This window comes from Betta splendens, chromosome 2, assembly GCF_900634795.4.
Source record: "Betta splendens chromosome 2, fBetSpl5.4, whole genome shotgun sequence".
In the NCBI taxonomy this organism is placed as follows: Eukaryota; Metazoa; Chordata; class Actinopteri; order Anabantiformes; family Osphronemidae; genus Betta; species Betta splendens.
In genome coordinates, this window is record NC_040882.2 from 12,728,566 (window position 1) to 12,742,607 (window position 14,042).

A 14,042-nucleotide genomic window follows, 5' to 3' on the forward strand; every position below is an offset into this window, starting at 1 on the left:
AGGACAAAAAGGGCACGCATGGCAGATATGTATTACCTTAAAAAGCTGGAGGGAGTAAACAAATCACATGAAAAGAAGGGAAAAAGAACAAACACTGTGTTTCGTTCTTCAAACTACTGCTCTGCGAACAAAAAAGGTCACAAGACCTTTGACAATTACATGCACAAGTTTCTCATTTACACTTGTGACCCATTGGGAATGAATGCCAAGTTGTGCTACTTCTCCAGATGCTCTGCACTCTAGAGGGTAAATACACACATTTATAAAAAAAAGATAAGCTAATCATTCTCTGATTTTTGTTTAGGTTCTAGACATTTAAGCATGTGCCTCAAACTTGAAAAGGTGGGGTTCAGACCAAATGGGAAAGCATCCAAATCTATCCTCTTGTCAGTACACAACCTAATACACACACTGCAAAAATGTAACAAAATGATCTAAACTCATTCACAAGCTTTTGGGGTTTCAGCTATGTTGGACATTTAACATAGTTAGATCATTTAATAAAGACTACAATTTACTGACATAGAGATGTCAATGTACAGTATGACCCAGTGATGGCTTCATAATAAAGCATTTATGTTCTATGCAGCTGAAACTCAACATATGACCTTTATCCTTAGGACAGAAAAGTCCATTTATTCTAGTTTCTTTAGCGTAATGGACCAGTTTAACTTCTTGGTGATAGCGACATTACATCTTGCACCACATCTCACAAAGGATGGAAAAAGTCAATGTTTACCTCAATAAATTCTTTTTTGCTAAATCTTGTTATTTCTTGAAAAATTTCATATTGATAAAGAATTAAAGCAATTAAAGGAAAGACAGATGGAGTAAATACTAGATGCACAGCAGATGGTAAAGGCTGGTTGTGACGGAGACTGTCAGGCATCACATTTACATAAATGTAAAAAGGTCAAAAATGATGAAAAAGACAAGTACTAAAAGAACCAAGAAAACAGCCTAAGGTGAAGGTCCTGCTTCACATACTACAATTTAGACAAGCTGCTTTTCCATTTCCTGCTTCCTGGACTTTCCAAACAAAGTCTGTCTGTATCTGTGGCATTTCACTTCTATAAAGCATTGAGTCTTTTTAACCACAGAATAATTCTGCCTCAACACATTCCATCCAATCAACGTAGCCTAAGTCTTAAGACAGAGTCAGCTTGATTTGCGTTTTGGTGTGAAGGAATGCAGAGGCTAAAGGTACGTAGGGGATAAGGATTGTTTAAGTGCAGTCATACTGTGGCGTGTGTAGTTTTGTCTCTCCAGGGGTTACAGGGCCTAAGCTGCTCTCTCTATGGGGGTTTGGTGTCTTCTGTTGTCTTTGCCCTGCAGACATTTTAATAAACAGCCCTTATCTGTGATTAGGCTGGAACAACAAGGCAGAACCCATCCTGTATCCTTCATGCAGGAAATGTAATCCACTGGCAGCAGTGTGTTTAGCACGACACTACAAGCAGACATATCAGTAATGTTCAAACCTGCAGAGTCTGACACATGTTCTCTGCCAAACTAACAGACAATTAAGAGCTTAAGTTCAGTTTTCAACTCTTACATTCACTCTGAGTAAAAAATAGCTACAGATCTTGAGTGGTGTGAGGTGAAGAGATACAGGTGTTTTGAGGTATTCTGGGACCTTCTGGTGAGGCTGTAAACAAGTCAGGACGAGTGTCGTGCCCTACATCAATATATTGATGTAATTTATGAGGGCATGTTTGCAAGTTTGCAGGCAGAATTTGTGTTTGTTTGTGTACTGTATAGTACAGTTTGTGTGATGCTGGTGAAAGTATGGCGTGATCCAATAGCGTGTGTGTTGTACCCACAGACAACACCCAACCTTAAGAACAGCTGTGCATGACGCATAGCAGGAAATATGTGATGACACAATAAAAAACACCTATTTGCCTCAGATTGACTTCAGGCTGGTATTCAACATGAGATCCACTGTTGTGTTTCTATGTCCTACCACAGTCAGCCCAGATCAAAATACCTAACAACCACAAATGATCCATACTCTTAGGATCACTGAAGGGTTTACTGCTGGCATTTTGGTGCAACTCAGCATCTCTAGGCCCTCAAAATATTTTTATTGTAGCTTAGCATCTGTGAACCATTTAGCAAACTGCAGCTAGCATTTAACAGGAGCTGGGTGCCTCATTTAGATAAACCCCACCCTTACAACTCACATAACACTGCTCCCTCAAGGTAAATGAGGTTAGAACTCGATCCACTTCTCTTTAAACACATCTACTTTGGATCCAAACCAAGCCACAGCACTTTTCTCCATTTACTTTCCCTTGGATGTGGCTGAAGTGCTAACGATCCATTGCCCTTTCATCCCTCTATCTCCATCTCCTAATCCCTCACATGCAACCAGTACCATGTGTTAGACGTGTGTGTTAAATGCGCGCGCGCGTGTGTGTATGTGTGTGTGTGTGTGTGTGGGGCCAGATTTTCTCAGTTTCCCTTCACATCACATGTCAGGCTTCTCTCTACTGATAAGCAAAAGGTACAGACCAAATATTCAGAGAGTTAAATAGGTATCCACCCTGACAATGAGCATATCATGTTGTGTTCCTCATACTTGTCTTAAAAATTAGTCTGTTTTAGAGAAAGCAGACTAGGAGAGCAGAAATGTGGAGAATTAGATGCAATAGATTCATTGTGCTCACAAAATTTTGAGAAAATGTATAATTTTGGGAGCCCTACTCACATACAATATATCGGTAAAAATTTAAATGTGTTTTTTAAACTTGTTTATTATGTGTTGATATAGTCACATATAATTACTTTATAATTACAGTAATTAATGAAGTACAATCAGTACAGTAGTATAAATAATTCTGAGTAATTGTGTATCTTGACACCAAATTCCTAATTATCCCAGTTTCCTCTAAAAATATCTCTGGCTCTGTTGTTTTATGATTGAAATATGTATTTAAAAGTTCCTACAGCCAGATGTGGTCATTGTATTTTCCTGGTTTTAGATGGATATAGTGGAGGATGCTGCCCTTCAGAGCAGTAAGGAATAACAGTGTAAACTCTGACTAGAAGAAGGGAGGTGACGTGAACTGAGGCCCGTGGGGACATTTGATAAACATATTTTATAGAGTGAATGAGAAAGACAGATGAAGATGAGACAAAGACTCTCCTGTGTATCAAGCTCAGTCGACTGTGTGAGAAGAAATGACTACACACTCACACATGCAGACATCAATAAGCGGCTTATACACTGCACCTCCTTAAACAGTGCCTCACAGCACTGGGGATTCATCTGTTAAACTCTTAGACCTGACACACACACACACACACACACACACACACACACACACACACACACACACACACACACACACACACACACACTTCTGCACCATCTTTCAACAATGAAACAACATTAAAAATAATATTTATATTATAACTTTAATTTTAACATTTATCTTAACTAAACCAATAAACTACTAAACACCAAAGACATGGAGTTTTTCTTCCAGGGTTATTATTTAAAAAAATGTATGTGTTGTGATGAGAGGAGGTGAACTGAGAAAGAACGATTGCAAACAAAAAGTAAACATTCTTTTTTTTTTCAACACCCATTCTGACTCAGACGGCATTGAAGTGTGAGTGAATCCAATGGTGCCGCTGACAACTTGTTGTTTCATACGCTACAAATTCTCTCACGCTAGGTAAATACTGTACCTATAGAGAAAAACCTCGCCAGAGCTGAGGCTAATGAGGGTTGACTAAACTTGTACTGACAAGATAGAAGCTGAACTATCCAAAGACATTAGTTGCAAGGTGCAGATGTCGGCTGTGTCCCAACTTGAAGTTTAGCACAAACGTTCAAATTCTCAATACATGCATTGCAATCGTGCATTTCGTCTGTGTCTCCTCACATGCACTGACAGGCAAAAACAGAGAGAGCTCAGGACAGAGTGAGGTACAGATGCTGCCTATGCACCTAAAGCTTTCCACCAACACAAACAATAAAATGCACGGTTTACTGCTAACCTCATGATTTAAAACATTTCTCCTCCACTGTACAACAAACAGCCTGTACAATATATACTTAAAAAGGACTCTAAATCAAAATGGTGATGTAATACAACTACTTTTATAGAAAACTATTAGCCCACTTAGTAAACACTTCGAAAGAATGACTGAACTTCATTGTTCGGACTGGGAAGGGTTACATGGAGCTAAACAGATCCACAGTGAAAGTCAATATCTACAAAACAAGTGAACACATTTCCAAAACTAGTGTCAAACAACAGAGCTAATGAGTCATAGGTTAAACTGTTTTGGAGACAGAGGTCCTTCTACATCTGGAGGAAACAAACACAGAATTCCACTAAAAAGAGCAACATCGCTAGTGTAGCCGTGGCAACTCTTTTCTACTAGAAGATCCTCAAACATCAGAAAATTAACAACTGGGTTACACTTTAAACATCACTCCCAATCACATTTAATACTTCTATTATATGGTTTATCCAGCTGTCTAAACCTGAGATACACACGAAGAGAACAAGTCACGAGTGTCTCCAATACTTTTTCACAGCACTGTACACCTTTTTATTATCTATAAACATGCACCTGTGCATGGAAAGCTTAGTGCACACACACCACTACACCCTGAAAGTGTGCATGCAGGCACATACAGTACAGAGCCAATATTTCATTATTTCTCCCCATGAGGGCAGAGCTTTGACTTGCAGGCAAACACCTGGACCCGAGACGACTGAGAAAGGTTTAAAGACTGAGACAGAGAGAGAGAAATAACAGGAGACAGACAGCAGACGGAAAATGTTGGCCTAAAGCAAAGCACAATGGGGCAGAAATGCTAAGGAGCGAGGAGGAGGATAGAGGAGACAGAGAAAATGAGAACAAAAGAAAAAGAGCAACAAAGGGGGAGGACAAAAGAAAACTATGGTGATGATGGGGAAAAGAGAATCAAAGCAACACAGTGGCGAATCAAACATGGACTAATGGCAGACACGTGCAGCCAATGTGATTATTTATACACCTTGATAAAATCTATGTATAATGTGACACACTATTTCCAGACAGACCTGAAGGCAGCAGTTCAAATATAAATTAGGTACCAATAGAGGCAAATTTACATTCACACACTGGACCCAGATGTCCAATAGTGGTGATGTCATCAGCAGTACAAGCAGTATTGACAAGACTGGGATAATGGAGCCAGCTGCTCAGAAACCTCTAAGCTTACACAAAGCAGTTATGACCCATAAAATCAAATGCACAGTTTAAGGTTCAATTTTTAGAGATGTTTACAGATAAGTAATTGAACATTGTAAATGCTGTTGTCGATTCTCACATGCTCCCCATTAATGCAACCGCCTTATTTAAAATACTTTAGTGTCTGCAGGTTGCGTTGTTGGCTCACAGCTCTATCCTTTCAACAGGCCAAGAGGATGTATACAGTGTGGCTGCCTGGTATTGTTCATTGTCACATAACGACTGACTGGAGGCCTCAGACATGCAGAACAAAGACAGGAAAAACTAAAAGACAATACAAAGTATGAAGACTTCTTGGAAGTCCAATCTGAGACAGAACAACGTCAGCTAAGGCAAGAAAAGTTGCTCATCACGTAAACATGTCATTTTAGCACAAAAAGGTCGCATTTTAGAAGTTGGTCAATGCAATGTAGACATAATTATTATGATAGTTCCCCAGATTCAATGCTTAGTATTGGTACATAGACAAGCACTTATTTCATTTAATTCACACAAATACTTAGAGGCTGTGTTGCCTCAGTGAAAGAGTTTAATGTAAATCTGTGTCATGGCTAAAATAGAAAAGGCCTTTCTCAATGGAAAACCCAGTGAACCCTATATAATAATCTAATAAATATTAAGAGGCACATACCACGAGTAACTAATGCGTTTGCACAAGCCGCAACTTTTTTTCATATCCTACCATAATTAAGTGTGGCTCAAAATTCAAAAATACTTGAATAATGCTTAATAAGAAGTCATTTCGGATAGGGCTTGAGTTTTTTATGCGATCAACAGTTCCAGGCTTATTATGCTTAATCTTCTGTGTTGTCTGTGCAGTTGCTCTATGATATTTGATTAAGTGGATTAGTCCCACGCCACTGAGCTGCTGAAATGGCCTCCTGTGTCCAGTGTGCTGCATTAACTGGAGAATAGAGGGGGCTGCCAGATCTGTGAATGATACAGTCCCAAACTACACAAACGGCCCTGAAGGGTCTCCTACAAAATCAATAAACTGGAAGTAATTGTACTGAATTGAAATTATATTTTTTGAATTCAAGTCTAAGCCCAATATATAACTTCAACACTCACTCATTCATCTGAACTGATTATCTTTGTAAGGTTCACAGGGGTCTAAAGCCTACCACAGCTGTCTCATGATGTTTTGTATACAATCTTGTATGAATTTCGAAAATATCAAACACCTGAAAATGAACGAGTCATCTGTCTAATTAGCTGGTTTTGTCTGCTCCATGTAGAGCCTGGAAGCGTCTGTCTGGAGGTCACGGCTTAGGGAGATGACAGCGGTCCAGATTCCCAGCTGGTCCCCCTCTTTCCCCTCCCCGCATGGTGCTGCCCTCAGTCTGCTAATTTATCACATCCCTCCTCCAGTCCTGTCATCCACAACCACATGGCCCTTTGTGTCCCCCACAGAATCATTTACCACACTGAGCCGCCACTGCACTCCAAAATATTAAAACACTACCAGTGTGAAATAGCGGAAGAGTGATGTTGGTGCAATAAGAAAGTATTAAAACGTTTAAACTATGTGAGACAACATAAAAATGAGTATGAAAGACATCAGGTTGCATCCACCAGGAAGTGATGACGCAGCAGGAAAATCCCACCCTTAACTGGCCTTAGCCTTAAATGAAGTGGTTTAAATTAAGCACCAAAGAAGAAGAAGTTCAAAAAAGTTCCAAACCACGTTTGTGGTTTTGGCCATGTGGTGCGCAGCATTAGGAAATGCACGTCCTCCATCACTTCAACCTCTGTGACCCCGGACCCTTTTGAGGGAGGGATGCTGCTCACACCGAGCCGAGCGGGGGCTAACCTGCGTAACAACAAACCGCGCTAACAGCTTGCAGCTAACGCGGAACGACCCAGTTGTCAATGAAAGTCTACGGGGACAAAGCGTGCGAAGCCAAACGACAGCTCACCTGTTTCGTTTTTCTCCGTTTTCATGTGTAAAACCAATCTTCCTCCCGGAGACGCTCACAATAGAGGAGGAGCGGAGACGCCTGTCCACCCCCACCAGCAGCAGGAGCGGCGGCAGGGTGACGGACAGCAGCGCCGACCAATCGTAGAGTAGGTCACGGGAGGAGGCGGGTCTGTCGTCATAGCCATGTGGGACGCCATGCTCAGCGGTGCAAGTAAATATATGCAATTCAATAGGAATCGTACGTGAAAAAACATCTGTTACTTCATAAATACGTTTTTTACTATTATTCTACGAATAGCTAAAACGTGTGACTAGTAATTTGCCAGTAAAAATATATATTTTTAATTGTTTATTTACAATTATTAACAAGTTTTCTTTTTCATACTAAACTTCTTGAGATCACGTCTTCAAGCGCTTTCGGTGGGTGTGATGGAGGACAACATCTGCACTCCTGAATTTGTGTAAAAATGTTTTAACATGTGCATTCAACACTAAATGAATCAGAAAGCATTAGTTTTGGTTTTATTTTTTCCTGGAGATTCGTATAATTTTGTAAAATAAGAAGGTAGCCTTCCACAGCAGCTTACTGTAATACTACTAACAAACCAGAGTTTATTAGAGTTGTGAGATGTCTGACTGTATACTATACTATAGAATATTTAGAGTATAGTACAGTATAGTTTATAGTATAGTATATTTATGGGACTATAGTTTGAGTTGTTCTTGTTGAGTTTTAAGTTTTTATTATGTATGTGATGCTACATAAGTAACATGAATGTAAGACTACTCTAAGCTAAACCCCAACACATTTACAGTACTGCAGTACTATATCTAGTCATGCGCTAATTGAGCCAAATTTTTATGTTTCACAGTTGAAGTAGCTGCCGCCATTTTGGCAGTGGCATCCCTCTTTCCAGAAATGCTTACAAAATACACTGTGGTTTATTTTTTAATGGAATCATGATAGGAATTACCATAAGGCTAAACCACGGGTACAAAGAAAACTGGAGCCTACATCAAACTGCATTTTTCTGTAAATATCTTCAGTCCAACATGTTGCTTTTATCAAAGCCTATATTTAGATCCACAGAGCTTCAGGTTGTCCTTGGCAGCCATTGTTGGATCTTTAGACTTTATGTTGGTAGGGTCGACTAAATCATGACCTACACTACAATGCAAGTCAACCCACAAAAATTAAACGCATGCATTGATGATCCATCTCCTCTAATACAGCCGTAAACGCTGTAGGTGTGTTCAAAGCATTACTGTATTTTATGTAGTATAGCAACAGTCACTTTAGAGATGTGATGATCATTCTAATTGTTTGATGGTATTAAAATGTTGTTCCAGGTATCTTTGTTAACTACTTCTCACACACAGTGAGGTAAATGAGCTCTGTTTTTAGTTCTAGTCTCTCTTCAGGATCAATCGTCTGATGAATCTAATTCTGTGAACGCAACTGAATCTATGACGGATAAGAGTGGTGGCAGAAATTGTTATTTGCTGATGCTAGTGGGAATTGTGAAGTTAGGCTGGGGTTTCCCTGAGTTATTACCCTGGCATTCCCAAAACCCGTCCCTGCATGTACATTTAAATGTTTAAAACAGAACGTTTGAGCTACTGCACTTCAATAGTGACTGAACATTGAAGCTGGTACTGTACTCAAACTATGAAATGAATAAATAAATGAATGAATGAAGCAAAATGAATAGAGCTCAGTAAATGCTGTACCACTTTGCAGAAAAACTAAATGCCCAACACTCCAGACAGGGTACTGTGTATTTTGCATAAAGCACTTTAATAGCAGATGAATATTAGAAAGACAACGTGACACTTGTTGACAACAGTTAGTGTGTTACTTACAGGAGCACAAATTTGATTTGACACTCAAAACAAACTTAAAACCTGATATGTTTTTCTTCAAAAGCTCTCTTCTCTGTGATGCTATGCATTTGACACTACACCCATAAGATTTCAAATTAAAATCCCTTCCTTATATTGCAATTAAATAATAACACAAGCTAATGTAGGCAGCTGACCTGGGCACTTCATTTGACATTGTTTAACAAATCCAGTCACTCATATCACATTAAGAATAATGTTTTGATACATTTGTACGCTGAGGTCAGTAGACAAACCCCATCTTCCATCCTAATACATGCCTGAAGAGTTATACACCATGGCTTGAATACAGACAGATATATCTGTTATATGTCCAGTATATGTTCACATACATTTTACAGTATGTTAATTGGCGACCTGATCAATGTACAGTCCATAAAATCGAGCAGAGCTGACAGATTGTGTAGCTTTAACTGTACGCAACAATGCTTTCAAGCAACAAATATGTAGAGTTTAATTTATAACAGTGAAAGTAATTAGGCTAAAAAAGTTTAAGTCAAGCAAATGTGTAATGCTTAAGTGCTGCTGCAGGTTTGTGAAGCTTAACATAGTCTCCATGGGCTGTTTTTCTTAGCAAAACCATGTGTTCTCACAGTCATGACAAAATCGGTGTAATGATCCTGTTCAGAGGTCAAAAATAGCTTAGAAAAATAATTGCATTTGTTTTGTTTTTTTACTGAGGGCTCAATTCTGCACTTTGACACTTTTGTACACCCTGAACCCTTGTGTACTGCACTCCCTCTCCTTCCCTCTGTCTGTGATTCATTGTACGAAAATCACCCAGCTGGCCTCTTCTAACCTCTTCAACTGAAAAGAAGGTGATATTTTGAAAAGAAAAGCATATGCTAAGGTGCTTCTTGACAGCTTTTGAATTCCAGAGGTTGACGTCCAGTATTTGGCCTTGTGGTGCTTGAAACAGTAGGTTTTTATAAATCTGCAATCTCTGCTGCTCCAAAGTAGTGGCAGAAGTTTCAAATAAACTGTCTTGGCAACGTAACAGCCATTCAGTGCATGGAGAACAACTTTAACTGATTGAGAGAGAGAGAAAGAAAATAAATGGTATATAAGGTCAGGCGAGAAGATAAACCATTGCAAAGTGAAAAGAAACCAGCTGCAGGTGAAAAACTGGAAGCAGAGAGGTAAGTAAAGATTGAAGGAGTAAAAGAAGGTGCACATACTGTACTGTACGGTAACACACTCCCACAGAAACCTGGAGCAAGGCCTGCACTAGTAGATGAAAAAGCTGTTATTTTTGCAAGGGTGTATGAAAGCGTCAGGACAGGTGGGAGAGGAGTAACGTACAGAAACCACATGGGAGGCAAGGAGCATCAACAAGGCCATGCAAATGCAGCTCCCCGTCCTCTTCTGCAGGCTCGTCAGTCAACATTCGGACCACATTGCATACAAAAAGCTATAGATGCTGCCTCTACATTGTGAAAATGTCCCCAGCGTCACAGGCAGATGGCGTTTTACAGCTGGAAAGTAGGGGGGATCATGGCGGTGCATATATAGATACTTCGGATGGGTTGGTTTTACTTCTGCTTCTTTCAAGACAGACGCTGGCACGGATGTCTAAAAAAGACGGGCCGCCTTCTTCAGATCATTCTTCTTCCACAGGGCCAGGCGGTCGAACTGCTCCAGGGTCATGCCAAAAACATGCATGAAGTCCTCAGGAGAAAGGTGTCTCTGGAGAGAGGACGCAGAAGACAGGCTCGGTTAGTTAACACTCGTTCACATTCTGTACATTGTCTTTGTTGTGTTTAAATCACGGCATATGTCCTGAAATGCTGTCTCTTTTATCCTTTTTTTGATGCTACCTTATTACTGTAATAGTCCCAACGACAGCTTCCTATTAGCCTGTCAGATTTGTTAGATTTCACAGAGCTTTCTGTTAATGAAACACATGTTCTACTAAGCTAAAAAATCATGTGGTTATTTGGCTCGGCTAATTCAAACTGTAACTTAAAGCAGTACGAGCTCTTCCCATCAACTCCTGCTGGACGGGTAAATCAGTAGCAGCTTCATAGGCTCACGCTGGCCTCGCTTCTGAGGTCATCTTATGTTCCCACATAAGCAGGCGTAGCGCTGCTTTTTGTGTTGGGGTTTCACACATCCAACTCAATTCCTTTCATCCAAACTGAACCTCTCTCCAAAACTCAGCCTGAGCTCCTGCTGCAAACTCACCAACTCCTCAGTAAATTTTAAACATATACCATGGTGGAAAAACATGGCATTGATTTAGGCCCAGAACAAAACACAAGCTGCCTTACTGTAAAACTGTTGATAGATAGTCTGCTTCTGTGTAATCACCTGGTTTCCATGACAACAAACAATGGGAAGAATGTGGACTGATAGGCTTCCACCTTTAGGCAAGACATCCAGATCCCTTTAATTTTCTGCCTGATGTGTTGACAGCTTAATAACATGACGGGAGAATGCAGTCTCTATTATGTGGAAATATTATGCTATCAAGTGGTTACAACCATTATTATTTGATGATTTTGTGCAATAACCTTCCTGACTTTTTACCATTTCAGTGACTTTTTAACTTGTTACAGTATAATAGATCAGCACACATCAAGGCAGTAGGAACTCTGACTGCTTTTACTGTATTTCCACTACTAACATTTTAATAGCGCAGACAAATGCTGTATTGCATCAATACTTTGTATATTCCATCCCAAAGATTCTGGGCCATTGGAAAAAATACCTTAAGTACAGATTTCTGACAGAAACTACTGTATGAAAATGTCTTTGTCTAATTTCGTTCCACTTGATTGTATTACCTTAAGGGCAAATATGATACACGTTTAGCTGCTGATTCGCTTGGCTCCACCAACAGCAACTGTGAGGGCAAAGTTCAGGAAAAAGTGGTGGTTTGGAGCTGTCCTCTCACACACACATTAACACTACTACCACCATGACCTCAGTATAATGTGTCCAACCACAGAAAGGGGATCTCTTGTGTCAGAAACACCTTGATGTCTCAGCAGCCTGACTTCTCCTGGGACGGCGTTGCCGTAACGCCAGAGTTCACAGGGAGATCTTTTACATTAAAAGGGAAACCTCTTCTGAGGACGATCGGTGCTGCACCACAAGGCTCACCACAATTTAAAGTCCTTTCGTGTTTACCTAAGTAACTAAAATACTTCCTGTTTTTAACTGCAACGAGACAGAGAAGGCAATCTGTAGAATAGGTAGGGCAAGAATAATAGCAGCAGGAAATGACCGCTTTATTACCACATAAGTCCAATTACGCTTCATTTTATACTTTAAAACATGCTTGTGGGTTAAACTTGCAATGACCCGAGGCAAGAACAAGTAACTCTACCACCAATTACGCTCTATAAAACCCCACAATGTATTGAATTTAGTTTGCATTTCTCAGCTTCAGCTTCTGACCCAAAGTGTGGAGACAGGCAAACGTTACAGCTGGATCTGACTGCTGATCACTTCCATTTCAAAACCACAGGGTTGAATGTGCTGATTTAACTGCCTCTATTATTCTGCTTTCAGATTTTCCACCCATTTCTGTAAATGGCTGCAGGGATTTGTCCCCCGCTCAAGCCCAGAATCACACTGACTGTAGACCTTGCGTTTGCACCCAGAGACGTTCCATGGGTTTGAGCTTCGCTCAAGTTCTTCCACAACAAACCCATTTATTTATGGAGCGTTTTCCACACAATCTGGTTACACAGACTGTGGAACTATTAAACAGGGGGCTTCATTATGATTTTAATAAACTAGCAACTAGCAGCCTTGTTTCCACTGTTTCTGTTTAGTCTTTAGCTGAATGAATGGGTGTTGTGCTAGCATTAGCTTTAGGATAAAATATTTGAACATTGTGTACAAATTATCTGAGGCAGTAGATTAACACCAGCTATAACCAAAATACTGGGGTCCAAATTCCAGCTTCTTTCTAGAGCTGTTGCTTCTATAAGTAGTACATTTTATCTTATTTGCTTTATAGGCTCTAAGATAACTTTCAAACTAACAATAAAGCATTTTATACCCCAAAGTCAAAGTGTAGGTCACTTCTACTATCTATAAATCAACCTAACCTAATCAAGTAGAGCCATTGTCTTTCTGTCCGGTTTTTACTATAACAGCTCCAGATCAAAATGACTCCTGTCCACATACTTTTGGTCACACATAAACCCGTTTGTCCGCCCCTACAAAATCCGAGATGGCACTTTTGTAAGCTCAGGCTGATACTCTAATCCCATCTGGCCTGTCTGCCTGGCTGCATGAGCCCAAAATGCACAATTCTGACTTCATTCTCAAAGCCACAGTTCCACATTCTCAGGCGTTTTAATGACCTGCGGAGAGAAGAGGGGAAACGACAGAGCAGGAGGAGGAAGATTAGCGCTCACCTCCAGTCGGGTGCGATCTACGTCTCTGGGCAGCTTTACTTTCACTCTATGCGTCACTGCCAGCATTTCATACGGATAGACCTGGCACATACACAATAAGCATGGGGGGATATTTATAAAAAAGTACAATTATAATTTAATGTCCAAACCAAACTGCCAAATACTAAACTGTTTATGCAAAGTATTAACAAACTCTTACCTTGTACTCTGTGGGAGAGAAGAAAATGAGAAAGAGGATTACCCTGATGGAACAATGGCTTTTTATTTGAAATGCAGAGCTATTATGAAAACTACCATAATGGAGTCAGACCCTGAACCCAACTCTTCCTAATAATATTGGGTTTCAAAGGCGTCAAAAGCATTTCAAATTTTTTGCTTTGCACACAGAGACAAACACACACTCACAATAATACTGCAGCTGGAAAAATGACATCATCTCTTAACGGCGTTACCTCGAGTCACTGATGTGGAGCCAGGCCTGCAGGGCTCTGCAGGCTTGATCCCAGTGTAATTAGATCTTATAAACTGACCTCAGATCTGATTTGGAGGTCAGGAGAGCACTTCCACGTTTTAGAGTTAAAGCTACA

General features: G+C 40.1%; 3 protein-coding genes across 22 annotated transcripts in view; 1 reads left to right on the plus strand and 2 right to left on the minus strand.

Annotated features, from left to right (window-relative positions):
* Positions 1-7,304, minus strand: part of afap1 (actin filament associated protein 1) — a 55,626-nt gene extending 48,322 nt beyond the window's left edge. Inside the window, exon 1 of the mRNA XM_029142518.1 lies at positions 7,179-7,304. Coding sequence (XP_028998351.1) covers positions 7,179-7,203 — 25 coding nt within the window. The 5' untranslated portion in view covers positions 7,204-7,304. The remainder of the gene's footprint in view (positions 1-7,178) is intronic.
* The window catches only part of LOC129603091 (uncharacterized), a 506,300-nt gene that overhangs the window by 324,478 nt on the left and 167,780 nt on the right, over positions 1-14,042 (plus strand). The window lies entirely within an intron of this gene.
* The window catches only part of ablim2 (actin binding LIM protein family, member 2), a 55,236-nt gene continuing 50,146 nt past the window's right edge, over positions 8,953-14,042 (minus strand). For all 20 annotated transcript variants that reach the window (XM_055502720.1, XM_055502717.1, XM_055502724.1 and 17 more), the window contains 3 exons: positions 13,655-13,662; positions 13,456-13,536; positions 8,953-10,768 (listed from right to left, as the gene is read on the minus strand). In XM_055502720.1, the coding sequence (XP_055358695.1) occupies positions 10,655-10,768; positions 13,456-13,536; positions 13,655-13,662 (203 nt within the window). In that variant the 3' untranslated portion in view covers positions 8,953-10,654. The remainder of the gene's footprint in view (positions 10,769-13,455; positions 13,537-13,654; positions 13,663-14,042) is intronic.